General features: G+C 32.6%; 3 protein-coding genes across 3 annotated transcripts in view; 2 read left to right on the top strand and 1 right to left on the bottom strand.

Moving 5' to 3' along the window:
* The window catches only part of LOC113396223 (mitochondrial S-adenosylmethionine carrier protein-like), a 260,338-nt gene that overhangs the window by 161,634 nt on the left and 83,901 nt on the right, over positions 1-14,803 (top strand). The gene's annotated exons all lie outside the window — the stretch shown is intronic.
* LOC113392855 (trafficking protein particle complex subunit 2-like protein) overlaps positions 1-14,803 on the top strand; it is a 177,136-nt gene that overhangs the window by 79,900 nt on the left and 82,433 nt on the right. The window lies entirely within an intron of this gene.
* On the bottom strand, positions 563-14,623 carry LOC135194128 (uridine 5'-monophosphate synthase-like). Its single transcript, XM_064218933.1, has 3 exons — positions 14,471-14,623; positions 1,520-1,660; positions 563-1,143 (listed from the first exon to the last, which is right to left on the bottom strand). Exons 2-3 carry the CDS (start codon positions 1,658-1,660, stop codon positions 646-648), a joined length of 639 nt encoding a protein of 212 aa, XP_064075003.1. The 5' UTR covers positions 14,471-14,623; the 3' UTR covers positions 563-645.

The raw sequence follows: 14,803 nt of genomic DNA, 5'->3' as shown, positions 1-14,803 counted from the left end.
ATTACTATGTAGCGGATATTGTAATTCTCGCATTTCCTGAGGAAATTGAATCATGTGGCTTCAGTAGCTACAGACTCGAAATTTACATAACAGTTATGAACTGGATAATTAGCTTTAACATAAAGGAATAAATTGATGATGAAAGGTTTTATTTATTAATCTTAAAAAAAATACACTATAATTTACTATAGTCTCAGATTACTTGTCTAGATAGTGACGCACAACACAACTTTAGTATCAAGTGTGTGAAAACTACGTTTGACACTTGCGAGACTTCATTCTATTATACTAGCGAATGTGTACTTAGTGGCCAATAGTTGGTCGCTATTTTTTTATCTACAAGCTCTCAGCTTTGAGTCTATCTATATATAAATAGTCTAAGGCCTGCTATCCAAAAAGAATTACCTACTTACTACTAAATCAAGTTTGTAGTCATTACGCGTATACTATTAGTTAAATTGTATTTTACAATAAAACAACTTGTTAGTTCGTAGTCTAATTACTGGTGAAATATATTAAATAAGATGACAATGTAACAAGTACATACTATGATTATTATTTATTTATATTTTTTTATAAAGTATAAACTCAACTACTAACTCTGTAGGTTATTCCATAATCTATTTAGCGCCTAGCACTGGGTAATTATTGTATAATATGTTCAAAGTTATCTTTCATACCAAATTGGCATTCTTTTATGTGATCAGATACAATTTCAACTGTTTCATCGCTTATCCTGCCGGCATCTCGGAGTATTTTTACTAATTCAGACATCGTAAATATTGATTTCACGTCGACGCCATTTGCTTTGAGTACACTAGCGCCACCTTGTTCCCTCTCAAGAACTATTACGGCGTCGGTCACAGATAATCTCTCTTTGCGAAGAGTATGAACAGTTTCTAACAAGCTGCCGCCAGATGTCACTACATCTTCAACTACGAGACACTTTTGATTTTGCTCAAAAACTCCTTCGAGAATTTTCTTCGTTGCATAAAGTTTTGTTTCTTTCCTTTTCATAATCATGGGAGTATTTGTATTGACGGACATAACAGCAGCAAAAGGAAGTGCGGCATAGGGCACGCCGCACAGGATATCGTGGTCTATTTCCGAAGCTAAAATTTGTAAATGTTGTGCGATTGCCATCTGTAATTTAAAAAAAAAGGTGACAATAATTATTATTAAATTTTCCTTTTAAAAAGCAGATTTTAATTACGTGTACACAAATAGGTATTTCCATTACGTAACAGTTTTATATTTATTTTAAATAATAAATATTTAAGATTGAATTCTCTGTAGAATTGACTAAAACAAAAATTTCTCTTTTGTTAAGTATTAATTTTACTCATAAAAATGAGGGTAAGGGTCGGTAAAAAGTCAAAGCCTTATACAATGAGCATTATCAAGTTATAAATATGTACTTTTAGTCTGAGTTTAGTATTAAAATTATTTTAATATAATTATAATTAAGTAGCATTTAAATTATTCTGTTAGAGAATAAAATATGTTAGTTCATAGTTACCATAATCTTTGGATGAGATACAACGACTCTCAGGTCGAAGTAAATCGGCGTCCTGCGTCCGACTTTTGCTTCGATGTCACCAAGACGCACTGCTCCTACATCAAACAGCTGCACCGCCAACTCTTTCAGCAAGCAAACCATCTAGACAACAAAACAAAACTTTGAAATTAATAAATAGTGTCTAATATTTTGCATCTACAACTTTCGGGAAACCTAAAGCAAAGTTAAATATTTGTTAACCGCTAGAGAACCTAGTAAATAATTACTAGTTTTCGTCTGCGTGTTAGATGCATTTGAAGGTTTTAATACTTTAGTTAATTTCCCTAGGTTCAAGGTTCACATACCAAATTGCATCAAATTGGATTAGTAGTTTAGCCGTGAAACGTAGCAGAAATATAGACGGAGTTACATTTGCTTTTATAATGTTACTAGAAATATAAATGTACAATAAGATTTAAAACATTTAAGAGGGGTTTTGGCTTTCAAAATTATGGTTAGATAGGTGTAAATTTTTTTATTTTTTTTTAATACATGTATTTTTTATTAATATATTAGTGAAAGCGAAAAGCTAAGCGTTTCGTGTTGATTTTCGTCCGAAATTCCTACGATACAGCTACCTTAGTGTAGAGACCAGTAACGAAACTGACTTTTTTTCTTTCTGACAATAAAGGTTTTTCTTCAATCAAGACTTAACGGTATAACTATATGAAAAATATATAAAATATTTATCTGTAGCACACAAACCGTCACACAATTTTTACTCCCTCTCCCTGGGACTCAAACTATCTCCATGCCATATGTCTGTTTAAATTTTTTTTTTTTTATAGTTGTAATGGAATTGGCGTTTGTCTTCCATCTCACCTGATGGAAAGTGTAGATGAAGACGAAGGTGGTATACGCCCATCCAAAAGAAACCTGTTCACTCTACTCTTAAAGGCTCCAGAGTTCAACTAATCAGGAAAAATAGACCCAGGCAGGTCGTTCCAAATTTTGGCGACTCTCACCTAAAACGAGCTGTCAAACCGTTTAGTTCGAATTTTGGGTATGTCAACAACGTATGGATGAAACTTTTGCCTGCGCCTAGTAGTCCGATAAAGGAATGGAGATGGCTCAATCAGTTCGAAAAGAGCCTTCGAGCACTCTCCGAAGCGTATCCTATAAAAAACGATAAGCTGGCAACTCGACGACCATGCTCAAGGGTGTTTAATCTGAAAAGGTTCAGCGGTTTAACGTGAACAGGTAGATAGAGTCACTTTCGCATGTATAATATTAGTATAGTCAGTAAATATGACTTGTGTGTGACAACAAAAACAAATATTAGTTATTTAGACAAAAATTAACAAAGAATTCGAATAAAAATCGATATGTCAGAGAGTTACAAAAATCATTCGTTCGGTATGTATTATAAAAACTCGAGCGCCATCTCCAGCAAAATGGTTATATTAAGTTAAACGCCGTGATCGAAAGCAGAAAACACTAATTTTTCACCTATTTTATTAAATCGTAAGTTGAACGAAAGAATAACTACTGAATTTCTTGTGGATATTCTCAGTAACACTTGATCACTTTGATAGACATTGTATGAACACGAGCCGTAAGGATAAGCTTTTAACGTTACGTTTCCGACTCCGCAAAGTCAATAAATCCTTCTCGGGGCAAGGTAATTATTATATTACAATTCTTTAATAAATTTCTATGATATTTATTACTTTTCTGATTCATATATTCAAATTTATTGAACATATCTGAATAACTAAGGTATATATTTCAATACGAGACTTGTAGGTGATAAAAAAACGTGGAGCTAATACTTGTTGATCTTCAGGCAGAATACAGAAGAGTAACTACTGAGTTTCTTGAGGTAGAATCTATAATTTGAACCGATGATAGGTTTGTCCAAGTGCTTATATAGCCTATTCCAATGGAAGTAGGAAAAAAGATATAGAAATCTTAGATTTACATATTTCATGCGATTTGCTAATAACACAGCTATGTTGTGCACTACTAAGAGATTATGATTAATATATTTTTATTTATAATACAACACTAATAAACTTAACTACTTATTTCCACTTTATTTTACTTCCAAATTCCGATAACAGTTTCATCGACGTTTAAACGCCATTTTTTCGCAAATCCATAGTAAATATCATAGCAATCAAGCTCTCGGCCAATGATATCGCTTCAATTTGCCGTCAAATCTTGTTTATTTGGTTTTTTTCTGTTATGGTTGAAATATACATTATTCAAGTAGTATTTTATAAATACTATTTACTAAAATAATGTATATTTTGATTTACCATAGAATCTACATTCCGAATGGGTGGTAGTTTTACATTTATTTCAATACTCTATATTGACTATATAAGATTATTCAAACGAACTTTAATAAGCCTATTTGAATTAGGAATATTTTGATTACATCTTCTTGCGAATAGCAATAATGAAGAAACATTATTTTTTATTAACTAATTAGTAACCCAGCCTTTTAATGATCCACTGCTGGGCGTCCTTTCCTTCTTGAGAAGAAGTTTTGTAGCATTCTCCACCACGCCACCACTGTTTTTTGAATCCACGTGACAGATTTATCCGGCACATACAGATTTCCTCACGATATTTTCCTTTATCGCAAAGAGCGAGATGAATTATAAAAACTAATTAAGCAGAAAATTTAGTGGTGCTTGCCCGCATTTGTGCTCGAAATCGTTTATCAATATTCAAGTCCTCGTAATCATCATTACGTAGTATAAAACAAAGTCGCTTACCGCTGTCTGTCCCTATGTATGCTTAGATCTTTAAAATTACACAACGAATTTTGATGCGGTTTTTTTAATAAGTAGATAGATTGATTCAAGAGGAAGGTTTATATGTATAATGCATGCACAATATATTTGAGAAACACTGAGAATTATAGAGACATTCTGTAGTATATTTAGTATCAGCATTGCACCCGTGCGAAGCCGGGGCGGGTCGCTAGTACAACGAAATTTCTAAAAAAAAAAAAACTACTCTAGGGCATAATGTTATTCAGACAATTACCCTCAAATAATTTCGAATATTATGAAATTTAAAAATAAATAACCCTCAAGTATCATTTCTTAAGATTGTGTTGTAATAATAAAATATAACGCCATAGTTACCGTCAGTGCACAAAAGTCGATTACATTACATGCGCTGGCCAACCGCTGGAATCAATTTACGCTTGCGGTAAAAAAAAAAAATAGTTTCCAATAGTAACAGCGTGCTACAATCATAGCACAAAATATATATAAGGCTTTGTGCAAACCCTACCGGCTGGGTAGATGGTACACAATTATCAAATAGTGTACCGCCAAACACTGCTCATTGTTGTTGCGAGGGTGGGTATGCCAGTGTAAGTAAAGGCACAAGGGACTTAACATGTCCTTATCCAACATAACAATCTTAGTTCCCAAGTTCTAACTTATTTAAATTGAATAATTATTGAATATAAAAAAACCTTAGGTTTACTTATTTTATGCGATTTTGTAATACCTCGGCTATTGTGCACTATTAAGAGTTCATGATTAATATATCTTCATTGATAATACAGCACAATTCCATTCAAGTACTTATATCCACCTTAATTTTACTTCCAAAGTTCCGTTAACAGCTTCGTCTTCTACCATTAAGTCGACCATTTTCCCGCCTGGCAACATATCTTATTGTAAAAAGATAAACAGAAGAATAATGTCGCATTATAATAATAATACAGGGCGTAATCTTGTAATCAAGTACATAGAAACCGTTGTGCTTATGATAAGATTAATTCTAATCAGGATCAGGTCAATGTCGAAGAGGTCACGTGACAAACCGGTTATAGTTAGATTAGGATCACAGTATTGACCAAGCTCTGTAAATACGCAAACCTAGGAAGATTTTCCTAATTATAGCAATGCCTCATTATAAGTAATTGTTAACATTCTTATTGACCCCTCCAATTGAGCTTAACACGAGTTAAGTGTGGGGATGACAATAGTCCAAGGGGTCAGGCTCGATCCTACTACGTTTTACATCGCTAGGCGGCCCTTAAACCTTTGACACTTCTGAATTTGAATGCTTCTGATTTGATGTATACCTTTGGAAATACACATATCTATATATGATTTAGTATCACTATTAATCTCTAGACTTATTGATCTCTTAATCTACATAGTAATTAATAATAATCTTAATGTACAATACATGCATATTGTAATAGAGAAAAGCCGAGAATATCAATTAGCAACAACTAATCGGTAACTAAGTTCCGATAACTGATTCATAGATGTTCAAAACGCATTTTTTTTAATTCATAATTAATATCATAGATTATTCGAACTCTCATCCAATTATATATTATTCAAAAGAATCGCTCATTTTATTAAATTAAACAGATCGTATGGTTTGCAGCCCTGCGAGTCCTGCAATTAAGCAAACCCATTTAATTAATTTAATTCAAGTCTACGTTCAGGTGTGTCTTAAATGGGGCCCCTAAGTAGTATTAGCCCAGGGCCCCCTAAACTCCACGGGCCGGCCCTGTTTAGATCAAGTTTTCAGTCAGTAAAAACACTTCATTTACCTATTTTTCGAATTTTATCGTTTTAAACGTTGCCATCTGCCATAACTATATCGCCTACGTTCAATACACGTTAAAACTTTTATTGGAAATTATCTTTCAAATTCAGGAGTGTAGAAATCGATAAAAATCATCATTCTATTTATTATAGATAAAAATATTTTTTAATGTAAGTGAGAGAGGCAAAGGCGCTAATCAAAGAGAGTCATGCTATAGTCACACGTCAGTCGTGGTTTGAAATTAGAATACTTAATCCAGAGTCAATAGTCTCTATTCAATATAAAAGCTTTACACTTGCTTATTCAAAGTCAAAAATCTACTACCGGTTCGAAATCAAACTCTGACCTGAGAATTACTAAAGAAATAAGTTTATTGTTTTACATAAATTTAATCTAATCTAAATTAGGACTAGTATTTGTGTCAGTTGGCGCAGTTATTGTTTTCATACACTAACAAAAAACACATTTTCGTTCAGCAGGCGATCATCTCATTCCCAAGGCAATTGCAACCAACTAAGAAGTTCATTAGTTTTGTAATATCCTTTAGCACAAAAACGCTTTTTAACGATTCTTTTAAATTTTACTATTGATATATTTTTGAACGTTTTCCGTAATTGTAAAAACGTATACATTGTCCCGTAAAAGAGTTACTGACCCTGTTTAACATAAATTTCTTTGGATCAAATCAATTAAAAATAAGAGGATTTTCTCCTGTCTATGTCGCGTGAATCTTAACGATGATTTCGGCTTCAAACCCAGGCAAGCACCACTGAATTTCATGTGCTCAATTTGTGTTTATAATTCATCTCGTGCTCGGCGGTGAAGGAAAACGTCGTGAGGAAACCTGCATGTGTTTAATTTCAACGAAATTCTGCCACATGTGTATTCCACCAACCCGCATTGGAGCAGCGTGGTGAAATATGCTCAAACCTTTACCTCAAAGGGAGAGGAGGCCTTAGCCCAGCAGTGGGAAATTAACAGGCTGCTAATGTATGTAATGTAATGTAGTGTCTCCTTATGATTCACAATAAGGTGTTGAATATTTTATTTATCTATGCATCGGCTGTACCGCGTGTATGGCATCACGCGGTGTCCGTGGCGGTCTACACTATAAAGCGTTGAATACATTAATCCTATATTTCTCTTCTACTTATGTTATCCTGGTATTTATTTGACGTCTTTTCGCGTGTAGAAATTAATCTTCCGCCACACAGTAGTTACTGCAAGAAACTCAGTAGTTAATCTTTTCCACCGTTTTTGTTATAGAGCATGTCAGTAAAGTACAAATATTTTTTTATATATCCGGCCTAGAAATCAATATATACTTCAATATACACGATTTTTTATAATTTTTAATACTGTATTGAGTAACAATGTTTTTTGACGAGAACTTTAAATTTTTTAATAGGCCAAGGGAAAAATAGCTCTGGTATCTTATTATAGAAACGAATGCCGTGTCCCAGGAAGGATGTAGCTCTGCGAAGTCGGAAACTAGTTATTAGTTTGCCTTTCCCCTGCGTGTCTTTACAATGATTGTCACCGTTTCTGTCAAAAATATATATATTATTGTATTGTATTACGTACGTAATATTGTTTTATTATGTAAACACAATATAGAAATCCCGAATCTTGGTTTTCCGTCTAGTGTCTATTATATTTGTCAGTACGCCGGAAGTCTGATTCTTTCGGAATCTGATCTGAGTATGAATAGTGTCTATGCCGGAGAACACTCTTATAATAATTACGTATATAGTAAATTGGTACTTAAGAAAGAAATAAAATTATTAGTCATAATAATAAATGCCGTATTCGAGTACAGTAAATAATACTTATATCGTATATTGAGAGATACTAAGGTTTTTATTTTAGTAGAACTTTGTCGGTCTGGATATGTACAACCCAGTGGGCACTTATTCTACTAGGGAATATTTATTTGGATGACACTTCTAATGAGTCACCCAATACTAAGTTAGTCTCTCATGGACATTACCCGTGAGAAATAATAATAATTATTATACCAGTTACGACATCTACAATGGACGCTGAGATAAGACGCTGTCCTTTGCGCCAGTTTTGACACTCTCGCCCCTCAAGCTGATGCACTTTTCTTTTTTATTCGGGCTGTTAAAATTCTCAACTGAGATGTTGGGAGCCCCCATAATGATTCACAGTACGCGTGTCATAAGGATGCCGCCTGTGAAGCCGGGCATCGACTTAGAACGGCTTAATACCATATCGTGACCGAAATCGCGGGGAACTGCTACTAATCGCAAATGTTAATCCTTAATTATACATAATTATCAAACAGGACTTTAAAATACCTACTTAAAATCATTTGAACGTGAATTTTCCATCGGTTCGGAATATAGATTCTATCAGGAAAAACGGCAAGAACCTCTGTAGCTATCTCAAATTAAATCGTCCATTATATAATTTATTTATGTATTATGATTCCATTTTCAAATTAAATTTAAATTATTTTGTACATTATCTGTGGTCACGCACACACCAAATGCTATTCATAACTAGATAAACCTGATATAAACGGATTGTATATATTATACATAAAATTACGTTGTCGGCGAGATTATCCGTGAGAATATCGAAAAGTAAATCAAATACCGAATTAATAAAATAGGTATAAATATATAAGTATTTCTTTTGTTTTTTGTAATGGAGAGGTGTCTTGGAGCACCAAAGTCAAAGTCAAAGTCAAAAATCTTTATTCAATATAGAAGTGTTTACACTTGCTTATTGATTGTCAAAAATCAACCACCGGTTCGGAATTTAGCACCTCGGACCTGAGAAGAACCGGCGAAAGAAAGTCAGCGGGATATATATATATATATATATTTTTTTACTATTTTCCATGTACAATGACAATTATATTTTAGTTATTTGAAACAGCCTGGAGGCGATCATTTCATTCCCAAGGTGTGCAGTCAACTAAAAAGTAATTAGTGTTGTAATATCCTTTAGCACACAAACGCTCTTTAACGATTCTTTTGAATTTTATAATTGAATAATTTTGAACGTTTTCTGGGATCCTGTTGTAAAAACGTATACATTGCCCCAAAAAAGAGTTACTAACCCTGTGTAATCGGGTACTTGGAGTTACAAGTTTATTCTTGTTCCTAGTGTTAATAGAATGTACGTCACAATTTCTGGGAAAATCGTTTATGTTTTTGCGTACATACATAACATTATCAAAAACAAATTGAGAAGCGACAGGCATTATTTTAATTACTTTAAATTTACCTCTTAACGAATCTTTTGGGCCCAGGTTATAAATTGCACGAATAGCCCTCTTCTGCAGTACAAAAATAGTATTAATGTCAGCTGCATTACCCCAGAGTAGGATGCCATACGACATTATACTGTGGAAATAACTGAAGTAGACAAGGCGAGCCGTATCCACATCAGTCAAAAGTCTAATTTTTTTTACCGCATAGGCTGCAGAGCTGAGTCTATTCGCCAATTTATTTATATGGGGGCCCCATTGGAGCTTAGAGTCTATTGTCATACCAAGGAACTCTGTTGATTCTAAAACATCTAATGCTTCCCCGTTTAAGCGTACACTCGTTTTGACACATCTTACATTGGGAGTAGTGAATTTAATACATTTAGTCTTTTTACTATTTAACATTAAATTATTAACACTAAACCAATTTACTATTTCAGAGATAGTATTGTTCACATCGTCATATATTGAAATGATAATTATATCTTAATAGAATAATTACTCATTGTGAGCCGCGTAAAAGTACTTCGTTCCTATAACGTTTAATAATTATTTATGAATATATAAAAAAAATAAAAAGATTTATTCCAGTAAAATTATCCAGAGAAGGCCTTAGCCAAACAATCCTTGACTAACATCACAGTTGGTCGAAGATCCTCCACCTTTTTGAGGATAAGTTTTCACTCCACCAATCCGGGTTCAAAGACACACTTGCGGCAGACTTTCGTCCGATACATTGAATTACTTCATAACGTATTATTTTATATTCCCTTACCATCGAGTATGAGATGAATCATGATTAGCATTTAAAAATTCAGTGAAGCCTTATCGTCATCCGCAATCTTTGGTTATCGAGCCATCTCGGCTCATCAGAGCATTAGGTACAATCGATCTCGGTATGCACAAGCTTGTGCGAATGTGTCATTTGTTACTGTATTGGCGGTCAAACTAGACGAGTTCTTATAAAAAAATGCATAAATGTTTAGCGGAATGCGACTTTTATAGTAATATCCGACATTATTAAAATTTTATGCTAATCTAAATTCATTGACGTGTTTTCGTTTTCGTAGCCGAATATTTAAATCGTATATCTGTGAGATTTTGTATGAACTATCTACTTTCTCACGCCATTATTCAAATAGAAATATATTAAAAAATTAAAACAACTGCCTCTAATTACAATACAATCTACCTTGTGTAGTTTAGATAGTGAATATTTTACCAAGAGTTTATTGTAATAAGTTGTTCCGGGATTGGTGTAAAAGAGAACTGTCGTTCGATAGAGAGCAAACTACAACTCTACAATAATAATTATTATTATCTATCTAAGAACGACTGAAGAGTATTATTTTATATGATATCGGTAGGCGAATGAACATATGGACCAACATAATGGCGCTAAGAAATATTAACCATTTCTCAAAAAACAGCAATACTGAGTACTGCTGTTTGGCGGTAGAATATCTGATGGGGGAATGGTACATATCCAGACGGGCTTGCACAAAGGCCTACCACCAAGTAAAGAGTAAATGTTGGCTAAATCTCTTTAATGAAAATTGAGGCGTCATCCAGTACTAATTTCCACTCTCATAGTCCGATGGATTGACAATCCAACACGATTTTGAGAGATCAACGCAAGACCAACGGCTTTACGCACTTTCCAATATAAACGAGTACGACACACGTATGTAAGTATTAGGTATTAGGTTGTTTTAAATCCCGTAAAATCTTGGGTGTAAATCCAGACCCGGGATTTAGACCTAAACCCTCGGTATCTACAGCCTTATAAGCTGTGCAATATTTTTCATAAATATAGTTATTTGCAGTCGCAGTGAAAACTATCAATATGATTACTAGCTTATAAATAAACGATTTTCATATGAGTTTGTGTGGGTTTGATTATTATTCTTTTACACTTTTAGCAAAAATAAGTGTTTTTTTTTTTTTATAAATGAAAGTACTTTTGCTTATCAACATATACAACACATACAAATAACGCCGGAAACTCAGCATAGATTATAATATACTAAAACCTTCTCCGAAACACCTTGCATCTTCTGGTATAAATCTTTTATCAGTTGTATAGTTTAGTTCCTTTAATAAGATATTGCAAAAAAAGTTACCTTTTTATTAGTATATTGGTAAGATTGCGAAAGTCATACAACTTAAATAACCTTTTAGTATAATATTATTTATATTTTTATCCGACCGAATGACCTTTTGGTGGTCCTTTTTCGATAATCAACAAAAACTGTTTAAATGTTAAAGGCATAGATATCAAATTTCGAAACATTTCAATAAATTGTATACAATCAAAATTCAAGGATTTTTTTTTTTAATATTTAATATAAGGTCCCAAGTCGATGTCCTTGCAGCCAGCGTTTGAAAAGTGTGAGTTAACCTATTAACAGTTAAATGAATAATTATAGCCTTACAATATGAAACGTGTAAAATTATTATTATTTTATAATACGATATTTAAGTTTATCAATCATTACTTATTCCTCAAATAAAGGATGGACATATGCGTTATATGATCGATAATTCAACGTTTACGTTTTAGAGAAAATTCAGATTTGTCGAAAATTCGATCAGTAAACCGAAAACTTATAAGTATCCACAATTTACTGACGTTTTACAAAAATGTTAATCAAGAAAAAGGTTGGTCCACACATTCTTCAAATCTGTAAATAGTGATAGAAAACGTTTATAAAATTGATATATTTTAACGGTTTTGATTGGTATATAGTTATATTATGAAACCCACAATCTTTAAACTTAATATTAAATTGTTGTTGATTATCGTTGGTCAAAGCTGAAGTAGTTCCAGTGTTGCCTCGCGACATTATTCCAGTTCACAAACAACTATTTTTACATTATCGATTGACGAAAAAATATGTTAATATTTGACCTCATTCCAGTCGTTATTGATCACTGGATCAATATTTTACCGCAAACCTGACGCAATAACAGGCTTAGATGTGGAAATTTGAGAGAAGTGCTTTCTATAGCTATAGCCGTCTCAAATATGACATCGTAAATCGTATATAAATTAAAACTAACACTTTTAACGGTAAATAAATCAGTTCAAGTTTTAATTAATTAAATCTTTATCAAAACATTTTAGGATCATTCGTAAAATTCATTGCGTAACTAATTTATTCGTTATTATAGTTTATACAAACATCGATATATCGATATTTGAAATGACAGTTTAAAAAAAACACTCCGAAATAGGGCTTCGTCGTAAGAACAAATCGAAGCGTACCACAGAACACGACCGTTAAATGTCAGAAAGTGATATGACATTGACTATAATAATACCGTTTAAATATTACACGCGTTAAAATATCGTGTCACTATCCGTCGGCTTTAAACATTTCGTGGGTGAGATACGAAGTTTTTACAGAATAACATACAATAAAAAATCTATAAGTATGGGAAACTCGCTCTATTAATTACTAAATTTATAATAAGATGTTTTCTGTAATTTAAGATTTTAAATTAACATGGTTATTTTTATTACTAACAGTATTTAAAACGGGATATTACCATGTTTTTTATTTTTATTTGGTGGAGTTCGATATTTCGACATTATCTACGAATGTCTTGTTCACGAGACTGACGTTTGCGGGTAGATGTTGACGGCATTAGAAGTGTCCATATCGGACTACCTCCTTTCTCGTACGTTTGCTGCGTAAACACCGGTCACCACTACCACTGTCACTTTCACCCGTACTATTTGTTTTATTTACACTCGAAACTCGATCCCGTGTTTTACAAACGAAACTCACCGTATCGATCTGGTCCAACATAGGATTTACTACAACTACAATCGATTTTGTAAACTCCGGGTTTTTCCAGGGGAAAGCTATATTTAGGCAACATTTGCCCTATCTTCTTGAATTGTTCAATATTAAACAATTTTCTGTAATTGTTTAATATTGAACAATTTTTGTTTCTCGAAATAAATATTATCATACCAAGCGAAGGAGCTTCGTCCAACAGCCTACATTATCTGTCTTGTTATACTAAAATTGCAAAGTAATTATGCTTCAAATACGAGTGCATGTAAATTATTATATTAATTAATTACAAACAATCCGTTTGATATCGATATTATTATTACTATGATTTTATCCATCCATAAATAGCCGTATAAAATACGAGATATTTAATACGGCTATTTATGGATATTAATATCTCTAATTACAATATCTGAAAACATTTCAAGAGTTTACGTAAGAAATTAATTTTGTTTTCTAGATCCTTCTACCTTGTACGTATATGAGTAAAAGGAATTTATTTAAAATTAAATTTGGAAAGACAAATGGTCTATTGACTCCTGAGTCCTGATGTCAATGCTAACTACTGGCTGTAGATACTGGTAAGGAATATAAAGGAACTACTCTCCTCACCATGCTAAACACGTGATTAAACATTCCGTTCACTTGCACCTGTAATAAAACTGATTCAACCTTCAACATAATTCACAGCAATACAAAATATTTTTGTTAAAGTCAGAATTTAAACAAAAATTTAAAAATTATACAATTAATAACAGTCATAATTTAAAAACAAATTTTAGTAGAGTATAGTTATGAGTCAAGGGCACCATTTAAAAATTAAACAAAGCCATATACTGCTAATAAAGAGTACCTGAATTGACATTCTAGATCCTTCTAAATGTATGAGCAATTCTGTTTGCAAATGCTTATGATATTTAATATGTATCGAGACTATTGTTAGTTACGCGTAAGTAATTTACTTATTAATGTACTTTTTTAAGTTAGAGAATGATAAACAATAAATATGTTTTTAATTATAAGATTAATCTGACACTATTAACAACTGTTTTTAGATGAAATAATACATACGTATTATAATAAAATTATTATTCTTATTAAATGTATGTTGTTTATCAAAAGTTTATTTCGTAATGGATTTCGATTTCGCAATTGTCACGTCATTAAAATTACAACGTGCAATAAGGCATATAAAATTAACATTTACATAAATACTAACGTAATATTACAATGAACAATTATTATTTAGACGTTGGCTAACATTACTCAATAAAAAGATTAAAAACATATCACTTACAAATATATTTATAGAAATAAAAAGAAACTTACCTCGTATGCAATATGAAAATCCAAAAAACAAATCCGTGTAATTAAACATTCACTTAAACTACATCGGTTCTATATTTGTGATTCCCAAACTTCACTGTTTCCAATTGCACAATGGATAGGACCTTGAATCAATGAGGTGTCCGGACTCGGGGAGATCTTATAATGTAATGTAAACATGTCTGCCATATATTTTAATCATCTACCTATAGTAGGTTAACCATCAATGTTGACAATCGAGGATATATATTTTTTTTATTCTTTGCAAAATAAACGAATGTGACGAGGTTCTGCTGAAAGGTTTCGGGCATGGACTATTACTCAGGATGGTCACCT

The sequence above is a fragment of the Vanessa tameamea genome, chromosome 25 (genome assembly GCF_037043105.1).
Source record: "Vanessa tameamea isolate UH-Manoa-2023 chromosome 25, ilVanTame1 primary haplotype, whole genome shotgun sequence".
Taxonomy (NCBI): Eukaryota; Metazoa; Arthropoda; class Insecta; order Lepidoptera; family Nymphalidae; genus Vanessa; species Vanessa tameamea.
Note: the sequence above shows the minus strand (reverse complement) of the source record. Positions and strands in the feature narration are given on the sequence as shown.

Coding starts and splice junctions, on each gene's coding strand:
- LOC135194128 (XM_064218933.1), bottom strand. CDS start 1,660: ATGGTTTGCTTGCTGAAAGAGTTGGCGGTGCAGCTGTTTGATGTAGGA. Junction 1,144..1,519: donor TATCTCATCCAAAGATTATG/GTAACTATGAAC, acceptor TTTAAATTACAG/ATGGCAATCGCACAACATTT.